General features: G+C 48.0%; 1 protein-coding gene across 4 annotated transcripts in view; it reads right to left on the bottom strand.

Moving 5' to 3' along the window:
- RAD54L (RAD54 like) overlaps positions 1-15,414 on the bottom strand; it is a 32,580-nt gene extending 17,166 nt beyond the window's left edge. For 3 of the 4 annotated variants that reach the window (XM_032160725.2, XM_032160729.2, XM_032160727.2), the window contains exons 1-8: positions 14,770-15,395; positions 14,580-14,666; positions 13,089-13,208; positions 4,039-4,099; positions 2,687-2,822; positions 2,175-2,244; positions 1,771-2,059; positions 1,395-1,519 (exon numbers count right to left, since the gene is read on the bottom strand). In XM_032160725.2, coding sequence (XP_032016616.1) covers positions 1,395-1,519; positions 1,771-2,059; positions 2,175-2,244; positions 2,687-2,822; positions 4,039-4,099; positions 13,089-13,208; positions 14,580-14,666; positions 14,770-14,772 — 891 coding nt within the window. In that variant the 5' untranslated portion in view covers positions 14,773-15,395. Of the gene's footprint in view, positions 1-1,394; positions 1,520-1,770; positions 2,060-2,174; positions 2,245-2,686; positions 2,823-4,038; positions 4,100-13,088; positions 13,209-14,579; positions 14,667-14,769 lie in introns of all 4 variants that reach the window. The other variant, XM_032160726.2, reaches the window with a different exon arrangement.
- Positions 15,415-20,221: the final 4,807 nt, after the last annotated feature.

Below are 20,221 nucleotides of genomic sequence, written 5' to 3'. Positions count from 1 at the left end.
ATGCAAAAAAATGTCTTTCCTTTTGTTCCTAAACAGATAGCCGCAGATAGAACACCATGCCTCTCCCCAGGTGGCCTCTCTCACCCTGACAATGTAAAAAAACAGCTCATCTTTACAGGCAGGGGACAAAGACAAGACTAGAAATCCTCCCTCCCAGACAAATGTGTATTTGACTTCTTCCTCTACTCTTTATTTACTTAATGTACGTAAAATGCAGATTTATTGAGCTGAATGCATAACTGATGGCTCTTCTTTCCCTCCTGCCTGCTCTTGCCCCTTTATGTTTGTTTGTGTGCTGTTTTTTGAGAGAGGGTCATGTGTGTCTGTGTCTGTGTATATGTGTGTTTTTTGTTTTTTATTTTGTTTTTTTTTGAGACAGAGTCTTGCTCTGTCACCCAGGCTAGAGTGCAGTGGCATGATCTAGGCTCATTGCAACCTCCGCCTCCCGGGTTCAAGAGATTCTCCTGCCTCAACCTCCTGAGTAGCTGGAATTACAGGCGCCCACCACCACGCTCGGCTAATTTTTGTAGTTTTAGTAGAGACAGAGTTTCACCATCTTGGCTGGTCTCAAACTCCTGACCTCATGATCCGCCCGCCTCGGCCTCCCAAAGTGCTGGGATTACAGGCGTGAGCCACCGCGCCCGGTCATATGTGTGTTTTGAGACAGGGTTTCACACCCCATCACCCAGGATGGAGTGCAGTGGCGCAATCTCAGCTTACTTCCCGGGCTCAGCTGATTCTCTCCCACCTCCGCCTCCTGAGTAGCTAGGACTACAGGTGCACCACCACACCTGACTAATATTTTTATCTTTTTAAAGTAGAGGTGGGGTTTCACCATGTTGCCCAGGCTGGTCCCAAACTCCTGGGCTCAAGTGATCCACTCACCTCAGCCTCTCAAAGTGCTGGGATTACAGGCGTGAATCATCGTGGCCAGCCCCCCTTTAAATATTGAAGTCCTCAAAAACCTCTTTGGAAAAAGCACAGGCTACAGATCCTACTTTGGCTTGTGTCTCTTTTTCCCCAGAGCATCCTCAACCTTGGCGATAAATCTCTAAGTTGAGACTTGTCTCAGACACTTTCTGGTTTATATCCTCTAAACATTGCCACCCACCCTTCAAGGTCCTTCTTTAGTCTAGGAATACTATCCGGAGGCAACAAAGCCAATCAGCCCCCAGCATCTCACTCTCCTCAGAGTTCTAAGCATTGTTTAAGCCCTCTTTTGGCAGACAGTATCTTGTATTTTGGTATCACAGGCCCTCCCTGTCACTTGTCTCCAAGGCAGCATCCTGTCTTCAGCATTCCCCAGTGACTAGCACAGCCCTTGGAAGGCAATACTCAGTGAAGAGATTCTGACAGATTTTCTCCTACCACCCAGACTGCTGAGAGTCAAGTACCTCGTCACATATGACCAGACCAACACTTCCTTTCTGGAGGACTCCAACATGAAGGCGGAAGGTCTCATAGGAAATGATGAGGATGGGAGAAGGCACTCTGGCTCCACGCTGATTCATGAATCCTTCTACAACAGAAAAGGTGTCAAGGGAACAATTCAGAATCTTTTGAAAAAAAAACAAAAAAAACAAAAAAACGACAATTCGACAGTTCTTTAATTTAGCCTGGAAACTACTGACTTCACTTCAACTATTTTCAATGGAAATTCTCTTTTCTTCTACCCCTGCATTGCCCTCCACCCTGGGCATAAGTGAGCATACACATAAGAAAGCAGCAGGCTGTGCAAAGAGTGCAGCCATCTTTGTTAGGGCTCCATACCCAGCTTTTGGTCTATTTCGTCCTTAGATCCTCCATCAATGGCCAGAGGTTGGATCCTCCCTCCGAGCCATTTCCCAACCTCATTGTACCAGTTCTTCACCAGGCTGGAAGGCGACACCACCACTGCCTTGTCAATTTCTGGCTTGCACTCTGGACTCTGGCGTAAAAGTGTCCACATCAATGTGATGCACTGCAGCGTCTTTCCCAGGCCCATCTCATCAGCCATGATGCAGCCATGGCTGCCAGGGATGCGCCGACTGGTGACACACTCCCACAGGAATTTCACTCCCTAGAGAATAATAGCCTTCGGTCCACTTTGGCACCTACGCTGCTGCTGTCCCAGGGATGGTAGTCTCCCAGGCTCAGCCCCTAGCCCACATCTCGTTCCCCTCACCCTCATTTACCTCTCTCTGATGAGGCCGCAAAACCTTACTGAGAATAGGGTCAACAACCACATGGACAGGGAGTTTCTCCCTGAGAAAACACAGCAAAGAAAACAGCGTGCTCAGACATGGGCAAGGGAGCACCCTCAGGAAGCTGTGTCCTGCTGATCCAGAGGCAACAGAGGCAGCTGCCTAAAAGAAGACCTTCTTGGCTGATAAATCATAAAACCATAGCAAGTTCCTACTTTAGGAGTTAGAAAGTTAGCTCAGAGAGGGATGGGTTCCCTGTGTCATCACCTCAATCACTCCTCCTCCTGAGTGAGCATCCTGGGAAGGCAGGAGGGGATGAGGAATGCCCACTCACTGGACATGACCACAGGCTCTTCCCCAGGCAATCTCCTTCCCCAATCATCTACTCTCTGAAAACATATGTGAATCCTAAAGAGAAATCACATCAAAATACCCCCTGCCCTCCCAAGTATGCGTGCATGTACAGAGAACCAGAACTGCTTATGAAATACCAGTGCACATACTTGTCAAGCTTCAGCTGGTCATGAGCGCTCAGCGGGGGAGGCTCATACAGAATCAAGGCATCTTTTTCCAGGGGGTCATGGAGGGCCCGGCGGACCCCAGCCCTTTTCAGGCCCAATGCCCGAGAGCCCAGAGGACCTACAAACCAATAATCATTCCGTCACCTGAACCTATGTTTAGGAGCTCCAGCAAGCCCAACTCAAATACTTGTCCTTCACATAACCTTTCCTGAGCTCCCATATGACCCTCTCTCTCTGAGAATGCCTCCAAACTCAGTTTGGGCATCTCTATATGACCATTATCCCATTCTGCTTTTTTTTTTTTGAGATGGAGTCTCACTTTGTTACCCAGGCTGGAGTGCAGTGGCACAATCTCGGCTCACTGCAACCTCTGCCTCCCAGGTTCAAGCAATTCTCCTGCCTCAGCCTCCCAAGAAGCTGGGATTATAGGCTCCTGCCACCACACCCAGCTAATTTTTGTATTTTTTTAGTAGAGACAGAGTTTCACCATGTTGTCCAGGCTGGTCTTGAACTCCTGACCTCTGGTGATCTGCCCGCCTTGGCCTCCCAAAGTGCTGGTATTACAGGCGTGAGCCACCATGCCCAGCCCCCAGAATTATTCTGCTTTGAATCAGAGCTTTTCCCATTTTATTTCTCCCATTCAATTACAAACTTCTGAGGTGCCAGATCTGGTTCATTTCAACTCAAGACAATCCTGGGAAGGCCTGAAATTCTAAAGGGCGCTTTCATGGAGCTTTCTGAGAGCTCCTGAGAGCTGGCCACAGCCAAGCGTAGTGTCTCAAGCCTGTAGTCCCAACACTTTTTGAGAGGTTGAGGTGGGAGGATCGCTTGAGCCCAGGAATTCGAGATCAGCCTGGTCAAGATAGTGAAATCCTATCTCTATTACATTTAAAAAAAAAAAAAAGAGAGAGAGAGAAAGCTGGCCTCCCTATTCCTCCAAGCCCCAGTTTTAGCATAATGCTGTACCCTACATAAGACAGGGAAAAACCTTATCGAATCTAGGCCTCCCACACAGTCAGCCTCATAAAAGGGATGCTACTGAATGCACTTGGACTGAATGAAGCCCAGGTCCATCAGCCATCTTGGCCCACCAGGAGCTTTCTGAGCACCGTGACACCTCTACCAAGAAGATGAAGGGCAGTTAGTCTTGGCAGCCCTTACTGAGGCTAACACAGTTTTCATGCAGGCCTGAGGAGGGTCACCCCAAACACAGCCACCGCTGGACTGGCACCTTCAATTCCCAGCTAAGCTTGTATTTACAAAAGCAGGTTTTTAATTTATTCAGGCACACATACATATGGCTGGTTTCAAAAATAGAAAAACCTCCATTTTACCTTGATAATTTGGAATGGGGACTTTGAAAGGCTTTGACAAAATGCTTCGAATAAATGCTTCCTAAAAAGAAAGGAGAAACAGGGATTCAGGACTGACTGGAGATGTTATGGGACAATATCATGATATGCTTCACATTAGGTTTTATAGAACAGCGTCCATCTTCGAGGCTTTATGTAACGTTCTACAAATATCCAGGGATAGCAGAAGGGCCCAGCCTCAGTCAACCACGAGGCTTAGAACCCAGGAAACCACTCACTCATTAAAGACCATGCCAGTGAGCATACCTAGCTCTTCCCTAGGGTATGGCACCTTGGAAAGCAAATACCACAGACTTAGCCAACCTGAGTAATAACGGATAATTATAATGCCTGGGTTTAACCACTGTCATATAGGGTTACACCTTCCCAAGCACGCCTCACAATTCTTTTTTTTTTTTTGGCCACATCAGTTCTGTCTAATATATCTAATACTCACATCAGCCTCCTTGGGAACTAAACAGCTCATCAAAGAGTAGTGATAGTAGGAGAAATGGGAGCCATCGTATTAATAAAATAATATTAACAACACCAGGCCGGGCATGGTGGCTCACACCTGTAATCCTAACACTTTGGGAGGCCAAGGCAGGAGGATCACTTAGGTCTGGGAGCTCGAGACCAGCCTGGGCAATATAGCAAGACCCCATTTCTATTTTAAAAATATATATTTAAAAATATAAATAAAAATAATGATGGCTACTAATGTATGCTAGACACAGAGCTAAGCCTCTTGCATTCATGTTACCATTTAATCCTAACAGCTGTATGAGGTCCATATATTACTAGTGTTTCCATTTTAAAGATGAGCAAACTGAGGCTCAGAGTGATTAAGTCACTTTCTCAAGTCACAAAGCCATTACAAATGCAGGACTTTCCTGGTTCTAGGGTCCTTACTTGTACTCAGTAGGCAACATGGCCTCTCACCCACTCTGTTTGAGTACAGCCATGCAGATCAGCCCAGACCCAGCAGCTTCCTGCCATGTAAAGCACAAGAGAAGGAACATGAGAAAGGGACATGAGAAGCTAAGCCCAACACTAAGAAAAAGCAAGAGGGACATGGGTGACAGCAGGTAGACATATGTGGGTCCTAGAGAGGTAGCACTGATGACTCTTCCACCTAAAGGCAAGAAGCCTCTGTACAAGCACTTCTGCCTTGAACCAGCATTATTCCATGGGCTATGGGGCTGGGGCAGGGGCAGAGAAGGCAGAAAAATTAACACTGAGCTAATTCTGACAGCCCCCATGGAAGTTCTGATCCACACACACCTGAGCCCTTTGTGGAACTGTGATAGCCTGTGAGCCTCAACAAAACCAGAGGTGGAACCCAAGAGTAAAGAGAAACAAAGAGCAGAGACCCTGAAGGTAGTTTTAATGGGAATATATTAGTGGAAAAAGCAGTAATGAAAAAATGCCCCTTCTAGCATAAAATATAGTCTAATAGGAAAAAAAAGCAAGCCTGCCCTGATATTTTTACCTTTGTTTTCTGACTCATTTCTTCACACATCATAAATGTCTAGAAACTCAAATGTAGTTTGTTTTTTGGGTTTTGTTGTTTTTTTTTTTTGAGACGGAGTCTCGCTCTGTCGCCCAGGCTGGAGTGCAATGGCGCAATCTCAGCTCACTGCAACCTCCACCTCCCAGGTTCAAGCAATTCTCCTGCCTCAGCCTCCCAAGTAGCTGGGACTACAGGCACACGCCACCAGAGCTGGCTAATTTTGGTATTTTTAGTAGAAACAGGGTTTTACCATGTTGGCCAGGCTGGTCTTGAACTCCTGACCTCAAGTGATCCGTCCACCTTGGCATCCCAAAGTGCTGGGATTACAGGCATGAGCCATCGCACCTGGCCTCAAATGCTTTAAATTAAAAAAAAGTAATGAATTTTTTTTGTGATATTAGAAGACAGAAAACAAGTATGTAGAAATGAACTTCCTTATCACACTAAATAACATGACAATATCACACAAAATAACATAAGGGCAAAGTTGGCAAAAAACTCAAATGCTTTTGTTTATTTGCATCTGAATAAAATCCTTTATTGACTTTTTTTTTTTCTAAACAGACAGGGTCTCATTTTGTCACCCAGGCTGGAGTACAATAGTGGTGATCATACCTCACTGCAGTCTCTAAATCCTGGCTCAAGGGATCTTCTCACCTTGGCCTCCCAAAGTGCTGGGATTATAGGCATGAGCCACTATGCCCAGCCTTTACTATTTTTAATTAGCATGATTGTAACTATGAACAGCAATGATAATCATTATGAAAGATGCTAACAAAAAGGACCCTTGGCCAGTGCAGTGGCTCATGCCTATAACCCCAGTGCTTTGGGAGGCTGAGGTGGGAGGACTGCTTAAGCCCAGGATTTTGAGACCACCCTAGGCAATGTAGTGAGACCCCCCCACACACACCCTGTACACAAAATTTAAAAATTACCCAGGCACTGTGGCACATGGTCCCAGCTACTCAGAAGGCTGAGGCAGGAAGATCACTTGAGCCTAAGAGTTCAAGGCTGCAGTGAGCTACGATTACACCACTGCACTCCAGCCTGTGTGACAGCAAGACCTGCCTCAAAGGAAAAAAAAAAGCTACTCTTAAGTCAAATGAGAGGAAAAGGAGATGGACCCTAATTTTCTTTTTAATTTGGCATCAATTCTAAAACAGAAATATTTTCAAAATTATCAGTATAGAAGGCTAGATTTGAGGCTCTGAGTAGCCAAGAATTTACGCTCTAAATTTAAAAAGACTTTCAATAGAACACAGGAACCATAGGTTCTGCAGGGAGAACTACAGGCTTGCATAACTGGTAAGGAAGAATGTGGAGACCCCTGGCCAAAAACGTCTGAGGGCTCAGCCTGCAAAATGGAATGGCCTGCTGGGTACAGTGCACGCCTGTAATCCCAGCACTTTGGGAGGCCAAGGCGGGCAGGTCACTTGAGGTCAGGAGTTCAAGACCTGCCTTGCCAACATGGTGAAACCCCGTCTCTAATAAAAGTACAAAAAACTGAGCGGGGTGTGGTGGTGGGCACCTATAATTCCAGCTACTTGGGAGGCTGAGGCACAAGAATCACTTGAGCCTGGCAGGCAGAGGCTGCAGTGAGCTGAGATCGCGCCACTGCATTCTAGCCTGGGTCACAGAGCAAGACCATGTCTCCAAAAAAAAAAAAAAAAAAAAAGGAATGGCCAATCTTCAGGGATCTGGTTTGGTGACTCAGCAGTCTCTATAGCAGGGGGCAGGGGAGGGAGCATGCTCTCATTCTCTCTTCATTTGGTTACTGATAATTCATACCAATCTTTCCTTCTGATAGATAAGAGACAGCATCCCTCCTCCCCACCAAGGCTAAAGCTTCCCATTTCTGCAGAGAATCACTCGGTTATGACTGATCACTCTTGTATCTCAACCTCTCCCTCTCTATTAGCTCTTACCAGCATTTAAAATGGACTTAATTATCTCCTATCTTAAAAACAAATATTCATTTGATTGCTTATCTCCTCCCCTCCACAGGCAAACTTCTAGTAAGTTATATAGCTCCCCTTCTTTCCTCCCAATCTTCCTGTCTTCTGCCCCTTCCACTCTGGCCAAGATCACGAATGGCCTACATGACCCTAATTCCAATGGACTTGTATCTTACTTGACAAAGCTGGCCACTCCTCAAATATTTCCTGCCTTTGATTTCCATGACACTACTCTCCACCTTTCTGGGATCTCATCTTCAGTCCCCTAACGAGCTCTTTTTCCTCTGCCTTTTAACACTCACCCCACCCCAAGAGCTCAGTGCTCCCAACCAGCTGCAGTGACTCACGTCTGTAATCCCAGCACTCGGGGAGGCCAAGACAGGAGGATTGCTAGAACCCAGGAGTTTGAAACCTGCCTGGGCAACACAGTGAGACCTGGTCTCTACATATCATTTAAAAGTTAGCCAGGTTTGGTGGCACAAGCCTGTGGTCCTAGCTACTCCAGAGGCTGAGGTGGCAGCAATACCGGAGCCTCAGACTGAGGCTGCAGTGAGCCGTGATCGCACCACTGCACTCCAGCCTGGGCGACACAGCAAGACCCTGTCTCAGAGAAGAAAAAAAAAAAGTCAGTGCTCCCCAGGGCTGAGGGTTTAGCCCTCAGATCTTCTGACTACACATTCACCAATCCACTTACCAGGTATAAAATATATCTATGCTAATGAGTCCCAGGTGTATTTCTAGTTATACCTTACTCCACATCCACATTTACAACTGACTCCAGACCTAGATCTCCTGCAGGGACTTCAAAATCATCATGTCTAAGGCTAAAGTCCTCATCTCCAAGGCCACACTATGACTCTTGTGGGACCCAGGCACTTTTGCCTTTGGGACCCCTTCCTCCATTTAAAAAAAAATAAATAAAAGAGGCCAGATGCAGTGGCTCACGCCTGTAATACCAGCATTTTGGGAGGCCAAGGCAGGCAGATCACTCAAGGTCAAGAGTTCAAGACCAGCCTGGCCAACATGGTAAAACCGTGTCTCTACTAAAAATACAAAAATTTGCCAGGTGTGGTGGTGGGTGCCTGTAATCCCAGCTACTCAGGAAGCTGAGGCAGGAGAATTGCCTGAACCTGGGAGGCGGAGGTTGCAATGCGCCAAGATCACGCCACCACACTCCATTCTGAGCGACAGAGCAAGACTCCCTATCAAAAAAAAGAAAAAACAAAAACAAAAAAGACTACATTGGTATAAAGATAAATATAATAATATAATCAGGCTGGATTACTATGTATTTTTTTCTTCTGATTTTAAAAGGAATTAAAGATCACCATCGCTCTCTAAGTGCAGTGTTAGCTCACCAAGCTCCAGCTGAAGGAGAATGGAGATAATACACCACTGCACTCACCTGATGAGACAAACCCTGTCTCAAAAAAAAAAAAAATACCTAATATATCACTGTGATAGAAAAAAGGGACAGAAACAGGTATTGCATTTTTCATTTTCATTTTGTGTGAATTTTTTTTTTTTTTTTTTTTTAAAACAGATTCATGGCCAGGCGCATGGCTCACTTGTAACCACACTTTGGGAGGCCGAGGCGGAGGATCACGAGGTCAGGAGATCGAGACCACATGAAACCTCTCTACTAAAAAACAAAAAATAGGCCGGGCTGGTGGCGGGCCCTTATCCCACTACTTGAGAGGCTGAGGCGGAGCTTGCAGTGAGTCGAGATCGCGCCACTACACTCCAGCCTGGGCGACAGAGCGAGACTCCGTCTCAAAAAAAAAAAAAAAAAAAGAGAGTCTCACTCTGTCACCAGGCTGGAGCGCAGTGGCGCAATCTTGGCTCACTGCAAGCTCCACCTCCTGGGTTCACGCCATTCCTCAGCCTCCTGAGTAGCTGGGACTACAGGCGCCCGCCACCACGCCCAGCTAACTTTTTGTATTTTTTACTAGAGACGGAGTTTCACCGTGTTAGCCAGGATGGTGTCGATCTCCGATCTCCTGACCTTGTGATCCGCCCGCCTAGGCCTCCCAAAGTGCTGGGATTACAGGCGTGAGCCACCGAACCCGGCCTTTTGTGTGAATTCTTAATATAAATGTAGAGATGTAAAGCATTAATACAAGTCAAAATGTTTCAGTGAACAAGTTTCAGCACTTCAATTTTATAACAACTATAAACAAACCTGTTCATATCTTCTGGACAATGGATTTTTTAAAATACAATTTCTTACCGACAGCAACTAAACAGTGTTAGTAGCATTCTTATCATACAGCAGATTCTACCCATTAACTATACTTTTCTGAATTTTCCTCTATGCAAGTATTTTTTTTTCCTTTTGAGACAGGATCTCTGTCACCCAGGATGGAGTGCAGTGACAGTATCACAGGTCACTGCACCCTTGACCTCCTCAGCTCAAACGATCCTCCCACCTCAGCCTCATGCAACCTACAGTCACATGCAACCACATCCAGCCAATTTATTTATTGTTTTTTAGAAATAGGGTCTCACTATGTTGCTCAAGTTGGTCTCAAACTCCTGGGCTCAAGTGATCCTTCTGCCTCAGCCTCCCAAAGTGCTGGGATTACAGGTGTGAGCCACCACACCTGGCCTGCAAGTACATTTTTAATGTTGTGTATCTTCTGTTCTATTTCTGTAACTTTGCTATTAAAAGAGAATAGCTTTTGTATAATACATTAAACTTCATGGGCCTCCTGATTACAGTGCCTGCCATCTCCCTCCCACCAAATGCCATTCTTCTTCTGTGTTCCCTATCTCAGCAAATGGCACCACCATCCATCTACCTTGCCCAAGCCTAAAATCCCAACTTCATCCTCAATTTTCCCTCTCCCCACGTGTAATCAATCCCAAGTTTTTCTGCTTGTAATTTTTAAGTATCTCTCAAAATCCACCTACTTCTTCCCATTCCCCATTCCCCTAAAACCCATGTCCAGGCCATAATCCTCTCTTGCTTGGCCACCTGCAATAGCTTTCTCACTAGTTTCCCTACCCCCAGTCTCTCCCCATCCAACAGATATTCTATACTGCTGTTACCTCCTACCCCCACTTAAAACACTTCTAAAGCTCTTCAGTGACCTTAGTCCAGACTCTCCTAGCCTGGCTTCTGAAAGGCCTTCCACTCTTCGCCTCCGCACAGCTCTCCAACTCTCATCTCTCACCACCATCCCCCAACTCCCCATAATCTCTTTTCAGTACCTGCCTCTATTGCTGCCAGGCTTTCCAATAAGCTGTTCCTTCTATTAGAATGTTTTTCACTCCCTTCACCTGTCTAACCCCTCATATCTTTCAAGACTTAACAGCACATCTCTCAGAGGCAGGTCTTCCCCAATCTCCAGACCCGTAGGTCTCCTGTTGTGCACTCCCACAACTGCACTTATGCCATGTAGTTACACGGGACAACTTTGAACAAATCCTAAATGAAACAGTCCCAGAGGATTACACACCATTTTAACACCATTTTCTTTCTTTTGAGATGGGGTCTCACTCTGTCACCCAGGCTGGAGTGCAGTGGTGCCAATCTCGGCTCACTGCAACCTCTGCCTCCCAGGCTCAAGTGATCCTCCCATGTCAGCCTCCCAAGTAGCTGGGACAACAGGCACACGCCACCATGCCCAGCTAATTTTTTTTGTATTTTTGGTAGAGATGGGGTTTCACCATGTTGCCTGAGTTAGTCTCAAACTCCTGAGCTCAAGCTGTCCGCCTACCTTGGCCTCCCAGAATGCTGGGATTACAGGCGTGAACCAACATGCCCACCCAACACCATTTTTTAAAGTTCAAAAAACCAATTAAACGATGTATTAGTAATTTTTTTTTTTTGAGGTGGAGTCTCACTCTGTTGCCAAGGCTGTATTAGTGATTTTTATATGTATGCTAAAACTATCATAAAAGCAAAAGATGATGGATACAATTCAAGATAGTGATTACCTCTGGGGATGGGAAAAGGGATTATGGGTTTGACAATGTTCTAGTTCTGGATGATGGGTTCACGGGTGTGTTTTATAACTTATGTGATATATGTATATTTATCAAGTATTACACAAAACTGTTGTTTTTTTTGTTTTGTTTTGGGGACGGATTTTCACTCTTGTCACCCAGGCTGGAGTGCAATGGCATGATCTCGGCTCACTGCAACCTCTGCCTCCTGGGTTTGAGTGATTCTCCTGCCTCAGCCTCCCAAGTAGCTGGGATTACAGGCATGCACCACCATGCCTGGCTAATTTTCTCTGTATTGTTAATAGAGACGGGATTTCGCCATGTTGGCCAGGCTGGTCTTGAAGTCCTGACCTCAGGTGATCCATTCGCCTCGGCCTCCCAAAGTGCTGGGATTACAGGCATGAGCCACTGCACCTGGCCCAAAACTGTTTTCATTTAGTTTTTTTTTTTTTGAGACCGAGTCTCACTCTTGCCCAGGCTGGAGTGCAGTGGCGTGATCTTGACTCACTGCAACCTCTGCCTCCCAGGTTCAAGTGATTCTCATGCCTCACTTGAGTAGCTGGGACTACAGGGGTATGACACCATGCCCAGTTAATTTTTGTATTTTTAGTAGAGACGGGGTTTCACCATGTTGGCCAGGCTGGTCTCAAACTCCTAACCTCAGGTGATCCACCCATCTCAGCCTTCCAAAGTGCTGGGATTACAGGCGTGAGCCACCCCACCCGGCCACAAAACTGTTTTTAAATGTTTGCTGAATGCACAAATGACTAATCTCCATTAGGTATTCCTACTTTTCTTTCAAAACATTCCTCATAAAGCTTAGTGGAAAAGCTCTGGAGATAGGCAGATCTGCCCCACCTACTCTGAGCAAATTACTTAACCCTTCTGAGACTCAGTTTTCTCATCTTAAAATGTGAGAATTACATGAGGCAATGCACAGAACCTGCCATGGTGGTGATTAAGTTTGACTTTACTTGCCGGGCGCGGTGGCTCACGCCTGTAATCCCAGCACTTTGAGAGGCCGAGGCGGGCGGATCATGAGGTCAGGAGATCGAGACCATCCTGGCTAACACGGTGAAACCCCGTCTCCATTAAAAATACAAAAAATTAGCCAGGCGAGGTGGCGGGCGCCTGTAGTCCCAGCTACGCAGGAGGCTGAGGCAGGAGAATGGCGTGAACCCCGGGGGGCGGAGCCTGCAGTGAGCCGAGATCGTGCCACTGCACTCCAGCCTGGGTAAAAGACCGAGACTCTATCTCAAAAAAAAAAAAAAAGTTTGACTTTACTAGAGGAAATACATGACTGTGGTACTCCTTAAAGTCATATACAGAGTCAGAGTCTGAGCTGACATGAGGTTCCTAGTTCCTTTACCCTCCTTTCCTCAGGAATCTGAACCATCTGATATCTGGTGCCCATGTAGCTACTATAAACCAGGCACAAGTCAGGCACACCTCTCTAAGCAGGCCGCAGAAGCTGTGGGCAGGTCCAAAGCCCCTATAGATGTGTGTCTTCTGGCTACTCTAGAAAGCACTGAGGGAGTCTACAGGGACAGGAGTCTACCTAGGCTGAGTGACTGGGCACAGACATACACATGCAGGTTGCAGTTCTGGCTTACATGCTGACTGCTGTCCAGACAAGGTGGTTGATTGGTTAGCTGACTCAAAGGTTTCCGAAAAGGAGACAGGAAACACTCCTGGATCTGGGTCTCACTGCTGGATTTCCGTTTCCTAGGAGTCTAGGAGAGAGAATTGGGAAAGGTGAAGTCTAGAAGACCACAGAAATCACCATAATGGCAACTAACACTTGAAGTGCTTATTAAGTGCCAGGCACTGTGCTAAATTCTTCACACGCCATAGTGTATCATCTTCATAGCAACTCTATTATATAGATTTATTATCCTTATTTAAGAAGTGAGAAAACTAGAGCTTAATGAGGTTAAATAACCTGCCTAAATTGAGCGGGGGCAATGAGAGAGGTAAATAAAATGGGCCTCTGAAGAGCAAGTCTACCAACAGCATGGAGTCCTGGTGGCCCTAAAGCTTCACTCCAAAAGCTCCATGGAATGATGGAGCAACCAAACATTTCGCTGAGTTTCCAAGGGGCAAGAATACAGCTGCCTTCAACTCCCAGGCCACTGAGGCCACTCCCCACTCAGGCCACCCATGGCCATGAGGACACTGGCACTAAAAGCATCTTCAGAAGCAACCAGCAACTGTCAGCAGACCCAGCTGCAGAGATGTACGTGGCAAGGGGCAGCCAATGTGCCTCCTTCACAGGTAGAGGAGCCCCTTGCACACCACGGTACAACTGTTGAGCAAGCCCCATCAAGCCATTAGGCAAGAATCCACTTGTACCAGCTTGCCAGGATATTTGAAGCCTCAGTGATCCTATAAGACACACCTGAAACAAACACCAGCACCCCTACCCCACACCTTATTCACACACTGCTCCTGCCAAAAATTGCCTTCTAGTCCTTGCGTAGCTGATCCCTTCCTTCAAAGTTCCAGTGGCCAAGCCCCCACTTCTTGAACTGCTCTTATTCTCTGAAGTCCATGCTGCACTGTCCTATTTATTTTGGTTTACATAGGTCCTGCCCACAGCCAGCCCCAACAAGCCTCCAAAACAGGAAGCAGAGCCCAGGGCCCAACCTAAAGTAGAATATACTGTACTTGGGTATGAGCAAGGACTGGAAGGACACAACCTGTCAGATCTAGGCCCAAGTGAGCCCAGGACTCTAAGGTAGGCCCAGAACACTCTACTGTTCTGTGACACTGGGCAGGGGACAAAGAGCAAAAGAGCTGGCTGCTAATTGCTGTTGTGTAGCCCTTTTTTCCAAACAGAGTCAAAAGGTCCAATCCAACTGGCTCTTTTGCTTATCTTTTCCCACCAGGAAAACTGAGGCTATATTAGCTTCTAGTGACTACCCTGAGGATAAAGATTTTACTAATCTTGTTCAATGCCTGACACCTAGTAAGTACTCACTAAAAGTTTACTGAACATACAAAAGAGGCATCTGGAATTGGCTATGTAACCCTAGAAACCAAGTCCTGGCTTCTTTTCTGTCCAAACAGCTCTACCCACCTTCCCTGTCCCCTTGAGTGCTCACCACTAGGCCAGGTTGCCAGTCTTCATCATCACAGGACCTGCGTTCAGGTTGTCTCTTGGCCAGCTGGCTGGGAGCCAAGCTCCTCCTCTGTAAGGGGAGAACAGAAACAGTGCCTGCAAGGATCCTACAGCCTAGGCCTACTAGACCCTGACCCAGGGCTACTCCCAGTCTCCCCTAGGCCCACACTTACCATCCTGGGCCTAGGAGTTTAAAATGTCAAGTACCCATGAGCCAAAGGTCAAAAGCAGGCAGCGGCTAAGAGTGTAGGACCAGGGTCTAATCTGTAGAGGGGGCTGCTACATTATTGAGAGGACCGGCTAATCAAAGAGGGGGCATGGATGGCGGGAATCCATCCAGGAACTGGGGTTTGGACCCAAACTGTGAGAGTGGCCGTCCCCAGTAAGCCGAGACGAGAGATTAGGCCAAAGAGGAAGAGACCAAGCAAAGATTAGTGTGGGATTGGGGAGGAGGCAGGTGGAGTCCCAGACTGGGCGGAGTGGAGTGGGGATGATGGTCCCAGTCCGGGTGAAGGGAGGAGGTCGTTGCGCGGCGGGGCGGGGTGGGAGTGGGGGTGGGTAATCACTGGCCAGGAGAGAGAAGCTGTGGTGAAAGTCCGAGGCCCGGGTGGGGAGGGCGAGTCCGGAGAAAGGAGATTTCCCAGGGCTGGAGGTGGAAACCAGGATCAGACTCAGGGAGGTCGAGCAGGAAGCCACGCGGGGCTTGTAAAAGACCCAGGTTAGGAGGGGAATACCAGGAGGGGGCTGAAAAGAGTGACGGAGATAGACGCAGACCCCAGCACCTCTCTCTCAACCTTCCTGTTCCCAAAGCGCGCGTTTAACAGCCGCCAAGACTCACCGACCCGCCAAGACCGGGTCAATCGAACCTCCCGCCGCGCTGCCGTTGTGTCACCCATTGGCTGCGTTCGATGAGTTCGGCGCTCGCGACCCAAGGAAGAGGCGGGAATAGTGCTGCGCCCAATGAGGAGTCTGGGCTCTGGAGCTGCAGAAGCTAAATTGACCTACTAGGAGGCGTGACTTAGATGGGAGGGCGGGGCCAACAGAGGTGGGCGGTTGGGCGAGGAGAGGGGCGGGGCGGGGGTGGTGGAGGAGGGGCGGGGTGGTGGGGGAGGGGCGGGGGAACGTGGCGGAGGCGAGGGGCGGAGCCAACAGCAGGGAGCAGTTGGGCGAGAAGAGGGGCGGGGCGAGAAGAGTGGGGCGGGGCGAGAAGAGCTGGACGGGGCGGGGAGGGGCGGGGCCAACAGTGGGGAGCGGTTGGGCTAGAGCAGCGGGGCAGGGCTAGAAGAGCTGGACGGGACGGGACGGGAAGGGAGGGGGGGGGAGGGGGGGGGGGGGGGCGGGGCGGGGAGGGGCGGAATTACTGCCTGCGAGATGGAATTCGGTCCCTGTCTTTGTCGTTTGTCCCAGGTCGGTGAGCTGTGGTCCCGCAGCTATGGAAGGGAAGATTTACGCCACATTGAGCAGCAGGGGAGTTACTACCTGTAGTGGACAGCTGGGGATTATGAAAGGCGGCACATTTCTGGGAGTTTGGATTGCATCTACAGTGGTACCAGGTCTAGAGCGGAGGGCCGGGGCTGGAGTCAGGCCTCGCCCACCCAGAAAGTGGGGAGAGGCATTCCGCCCAGACTGCCACGTGGTGGGATCGGGCAGTGAGAGCCCCCGGATGACGCGACTTTCTCGCTCAGGGGTGTCTTGAAAGAAGCTGCCTTCCTTTCCAAGGCCAAACCGCGTTAGAGGAAGCGTGTGTTTGGAGTCAGAGATTTAATCATCCAATCCCTCAAAACGTCAGTTTCTTCATATCTAAAGTGTCATTATGATAGTACCTCCCCCCCATGGCTATTCTGACAAGTAATATTTAATGTGTGTAAAGCACCCAACGGTGGCATGCACAACCTAGGTACTCACTAATAATGATAAGGTTATATTTATAGCATTCACCACCAGGCATTTCTGAGCTTCTAAGATATAACAGTTCATGTAATGCTCATGACTATGAGGTAGGTTTATTCTTGGCCCCATTTTGTAGGTAAGGAAACGGGCCTAGACAGGCTAGTAACTTGTACAAGGTCACACACCTGAGTATAGCTTAAGCCATCCTCACAGGGTTATCAAGAATTCTGAGGTCGGGCATGGTGGCTCACACCGTAATTCCAGCACTTTGGGAGGCCGAGGCGGGAGGATTGCTTGAGCCCAGGACTTCCAGACCAGCCTGGGCAACACGGAGAAACCCCATATCTACAAAAAAATTAGCCAGGCGTGGTGGTGCACAGCTGTAGTCCTGGCTATTGCAGAGGCTGAGCTTGGAAGGATCGCTTGAGCCTGGAAGGTCAAGCTGCAGTGAGCCAAGATTGCGCCACTGCACTCCAACCTGGACGACAGAGCAAGACCCTATCTCAAAACAAAGAATTCTGGGCCAGGCACGGTGGCTTACGCCTGTAATCCCAGCACTTTGGGAGGCCGAGACGGGCGGATCACAAGGTCAGGAGATCGAGATCATCCTGGCTAACACGTGAAACCCCGTCTCTACTAAAAATACAAAAAAATTAGCCGGGCGCAGTGGCGGGCGCCTGTAGTCCCAGTTACTCGGGAGGCTGAGGCAGGAGAATGGCGTGAACCCGGGAGGCGGAGGTTGCAGTGAGCCAAGATCGGGCCACTGCACTCCAGCCTGGGCGACAGAGCAAGACTCCATCACAAAAAAATAATAATAATACAATAAATAAAAAATAAAACAAAATGAAATAGCAAGTGAGTGAAAGGGGCCCATAGTGAGAAGGACTAAAGGGCAGGAGCAGGTCTGGTTCCCTACAAACTGTCAAAACTGATCCATGAGGGCTTCCTTCTATTACCATGCCCCACACTGAGGATAAATTCCTGGGAGAGGGGATGTGCGCAGTGGCTCATGCCTGTAATCCCAGCACTTTGGGAGGCCAAGGCAGAAGGATCACTTGAGCCCTGGAGTTTGAGACTAGCCCAGGCAACATAGCAAGACCCCGTCTCTACAAAAATTAAAAAAACTAACTGGGTATGGTGGCACACGCCTGTGGTCCCGGCTACTCAGGAGGCGGAGGTGAGAGGATCACTTGAACCCAGGAGGTGGAGGCTGCAGTGAGCAGAGAGTGCTACTTGCACTTCAGCCTGGGTGACAGAATGAGACACTGTATCAAAAAATAAAAAGAAAGAAAGACAGCAATAGCTTTGAGTGGAATCAATATGTAGTAGGATGAGGACAACAGAGGAAAAATGAGGAGCTAAAGACCAACATGGAGGAGGGGAACAGAGCCAGGAAATTGCAGAAAGCTGCCACAGGAAACAACAGACAAGGGAGCTCTACAATGTTACAAAAACTCTCCTGAACCCCCACCTCATTCTTTCAGTTCAGATAATTTCACATAAAATGAGCAATAGAAAAGTAGCAAAGTCAAGGCTGGGCACAGTGGCTCAGGCCTGTAATCCCAGCACTTTGGGAGGCTTAGGCGAGCGGATCACTTGAGGTCAGGAGTTCGAGACCAGCCTGGCCAACATGGTGAAACTTCGTCTCTACTAAAAATACAAAAATTAGCCGGGCATGGTGGCTACTTGGCTCCCAGCTACTCAGAAGGCTGAGGCAGGAGAATCGCTTAAACCCGGGAGGCAGAGGTTGCAGTGAACTGAGATCTTGCCACTGCACTCCAGCCTGGGCAACAGAGCGAGACTGTCTACAAAAAGGCTAGGCGTGGTGGCTCACCCTGTAATCCCAGCACTTTGGGAGGCCGAGGCAGGTGGATCACGAGGTCAAGAGATCAAGACCATCCTGGCCAGCGTGGTAGAACCCTGTCTCTACTAAAAATACAAAAATTAGCTGGACGTGGTGACACACGCCTGTGGTCCAGCTACTCAAGAGGCTGAGGTGGGAAGATCACTTGAACCCGGGAGGTCGAGACTGCAGTGAGCTGTGATCATGCCACTGTGTTCCAGCCTGTCTTAAAAAATAAAATAACCAGAAGAATAACATTACTACAGACAATGAAAGCACACCAAAAAGATGTGCCACAAAGCATATCAAAATACAAACAAGCTAAAGGACACCAAAAAAAGATATAATATATTTGTGAAAGAACATAAATCAGAACTAGAAAAACTCAGAAATGAGATGACAGAACCAATTCTGAAAGGAGAGCGTTGGTGGTATAGTGGTGAGCATAGCTGCCTTCCAATTCTGAAGGGAATGAGGAAAGAACTGGAAATACAAGAAAAAAAGCATTGTAGAAATGAAGACTAGGGCTGGGTGCGGTGGCTCACGCCTATAATCCCAGCACTTTGGGAGGCCGAGGCAGGAAGATCACTTTGATCTCAGGAGTTCAAGACCAGCCTAGCTAACATGGCAAAACCCCATCTCTACAAAAGAAAAAAAAAAATAGCTGGGTGTGGTGGCCCGTGCCTGTGGTCCCAGCTACTCAGGAGGCTGAGGTAGGAGGATCGCCTGAGCCCTGGAGGTGGAGGCTGCAGTGAGCCGGGATCATATCACTGCACTCAAGCCTGGGGAACAGAGTAAGACCCTGTCTCAAAATAAATAAGATAAAATAAAATAAAGTTATAGAATTAAGAACACCATTTTACAATCTCCAGTGAATTAATAAATACAGGCAACACTTGAAAAAAATCACAAGCATAGAGACAACTAGATTTATATGCCTTCTTTTTTTTTTTTTTGAGATGGAATCTTTGTCACCCAGGCTGAAGTGCAATGGTGTGATCTTGGCTCACTGCAACCTCCACCTCCCAGGTTCAGTGATTCTCATGCCTCAGCCTCCCTAATAGCTAGGATTACAGGAACCTGCTGCCACACCTGGCTAATTTTTGTATTTTTATTTGAGACAAGGTTTTGCCATGTTTGGCAGGCTGGTCTTGAACTCCTGACTTCAGGTGATCCACCTGCCTCGGCCTCCCAAAATGCTGGGATTACAGGTATAAGCCACTGTGCCCCACTGATTCATATGCCTTCTAATGTCTTGCCAAAGTGATCAAATCAGAGTTTAATCCAGCCTCTGGATCCAGCTACTAATTTGCAGGACATAGCGAGGACACAGAACATTTAGAACTGCATCATGAGTATGTAATCAGCAAAATCCAGACTGCAGTAAATTCTTTAAGTCAGATAGCCCAAAATCTTCAACAAACAAATTGTAAGACATTAAGAGGCTGGGCACAGTGGCTCACGCCTGTAATCCAAGCACTTTGGGAGGTCAAGGCTGGCAGATTGCCTGAGGTCAGGAGTTTGAGACTAGCCTGGCCAACATGGCGAAACCCCGTCTCTACTAAAACTACAAAAAAAAAAAAAAAAAATTGGGCAGGCATGGTGGCATGCACCTGTAATCCAGCTACTCAGGAGGCTGAGGCAGGAGAATCGCTCGAACCCGGGAGGCAGAGGTTGCGGTGAGCCAAGATCACACCACTGCACTCCAGCCTGGGTGACAGAGTGAGGCTCTGTCTCAAAAAAAAACCCACAAAAATTAGCCAGGCATGGTGGCACGCACCTGTAGTCCCAGCTACTCGGGTGGCTGAGGTGGGAGGATGGCTTGAGCCTGGAAGGCAGAGACTGCAGAGAGTCAAGATCATGCCACTGCCCTTCAGCCTAGACGTCAGAGT

The sequence above is a fragment of the Hylobates moloch genome, unplaced genomic scaffold, assembly GCF_009828535.3.
Source record: "Hylobates moloch isolate HMO894 unplaced genomic scaffold, HMol_V3 SCAFFOLD_8, whole genome shotgun sequence".
Classification (NCBI taxonomy): Eukaryota; Metazoa; Chordata; class Mammalia; order Primates; family Hylobatidae; genus Hylobates; species Hylobates moloch.
The sequence above is the reverse complement of the archived record's forward strand: the minus strand, read 5'-3'. Positions and strand labels throughout refer to the sequence as shown.